Consider the following 1184-nt stretch of genomic DNA (forward strand, 5'->3'; position numbering starts at 1 on the left):
GAAAATAAACAATTGAAAAATCAATTAAGATTGGAAAATCATCGACCTTTCTTTGGAACAGGAATAATGACTTCAGGATCAATTCCACTAAAAAAAATTATACCTGACGCAAAAAACAATGAAAAAGGAGAATAAATAAGGTGAGTAAATTTAAAAGGATTTTTTTTTAAGATGAATAGTAATGAAAAGAGTTTTGATTAAACAACAACAATAATAATAATATCTACAATGAGTAAGGAGAAAGTTCAACTAGTAAAAGAACTTCATAGATCGGCAAGAAAAAATTTTCCACGACGTCGAGTAATAATAAAGGGATATGATGATTTATGGCAAGCAGACTTAGTTGATATGCGAGCTTACACTCATCAAAATAAGGGTAATCAATATATTTTGGTTGTTATTGATACTTTTTCAAAATATGCATGGGCAGAACCGATAAAAAAAAACAGGAAATGAAGTGACTAAAACATTTGGTAAAATTATAAAAAGTAGAAAACCAAAAAATTTACAGACTGACGATGGTAAAGTGTTATAACAAAACATTTCAAGATCTCATGAAGAAACATACAATCAATCATTATTCAACATATAGTATTATGAAAGCAAGTATTGTCAAACGCTTTACTCGAACTTTAAAAAATGATATGTGGAAATTATTTACAATGAATGGAAGCTATAAATGGATAAATATTCTTATAACAATAATTAACGACTATAATAGAAGAAAACATCGTACTACTGGCATGAAACCTATTGATATTAATGCAAAAAATTCAACACATTTATTGAATACAGTGTACAGTAATATAAAAATTGCTGCTCCAAGAAAATTTAAAGTTGGTGATTTTGTGCGTTTAAGTAAATATAAGATGTTATTTGAGAAAGGATATACACCAAATTGGACTACTGAAGTGTTTAAAGTAAAAGTTATTCAAAAAACTAATCCAGTTAGTTATCTGTTGCAAGATTTGAGTAATAATGATATTAAAGGAGCATTTTATGAGCAAGAATTATCAGAAGTTAAAGATAAAAATTTATATCTTGTGGAGAAAATATTGCGTAAAAAGGGAAATAAAGTTTTTGTAAAATGGTTAGGTTTTGAAAAATCAAATAATTCATGGATAGATAAAGATAATGTATTGTAAACAATTATGAAATAAAAAATATTTTATTACTTAAATATA

At 26.1% G+C, this 1184-nt stretch overlaps 1 protein-coding gene across 1 annotated transcript; it reads left to right on the plus strand.

Annotated features, from left to right (window-relative positions):
* The first annotated feature begins 228 nt into the window (after nucleotides 1–228).
* LOC136785203 (uncharacterized) lies at nucleotides 229–1145 on the plus strand. The gene is made up of 2 exons (XM_066746216.1): nucleotides 229–376; nucleotides 490–1145. Exons 1-2 carry the CDS (start codon nucleotides 229–231, stop codon nucleotides 1143–1145), a joined length of 804 nt encoding a protein of 267 aa, XP_066602313.1.
* The last annotated feature ends 39 nt before the right edge of the window (nucleotides 1146–1184 follow it).

Source organism: Prorops nasuta, unplaced genomic scaffold (genome assembly GCF_024137725.1).
Source record: "Prorops nasuta isolate Cenicafe-Biocafe unplaced genomic scaffold, Cenicafe_Pnas_1.2 PNAS00187, whole genome shotgun sequence".
NCBI lineage: Eukaryota > Metazoa > Arthropoda > Insecta > Hymenoptera > Bethylidae > Prorops > Prorops nasuta.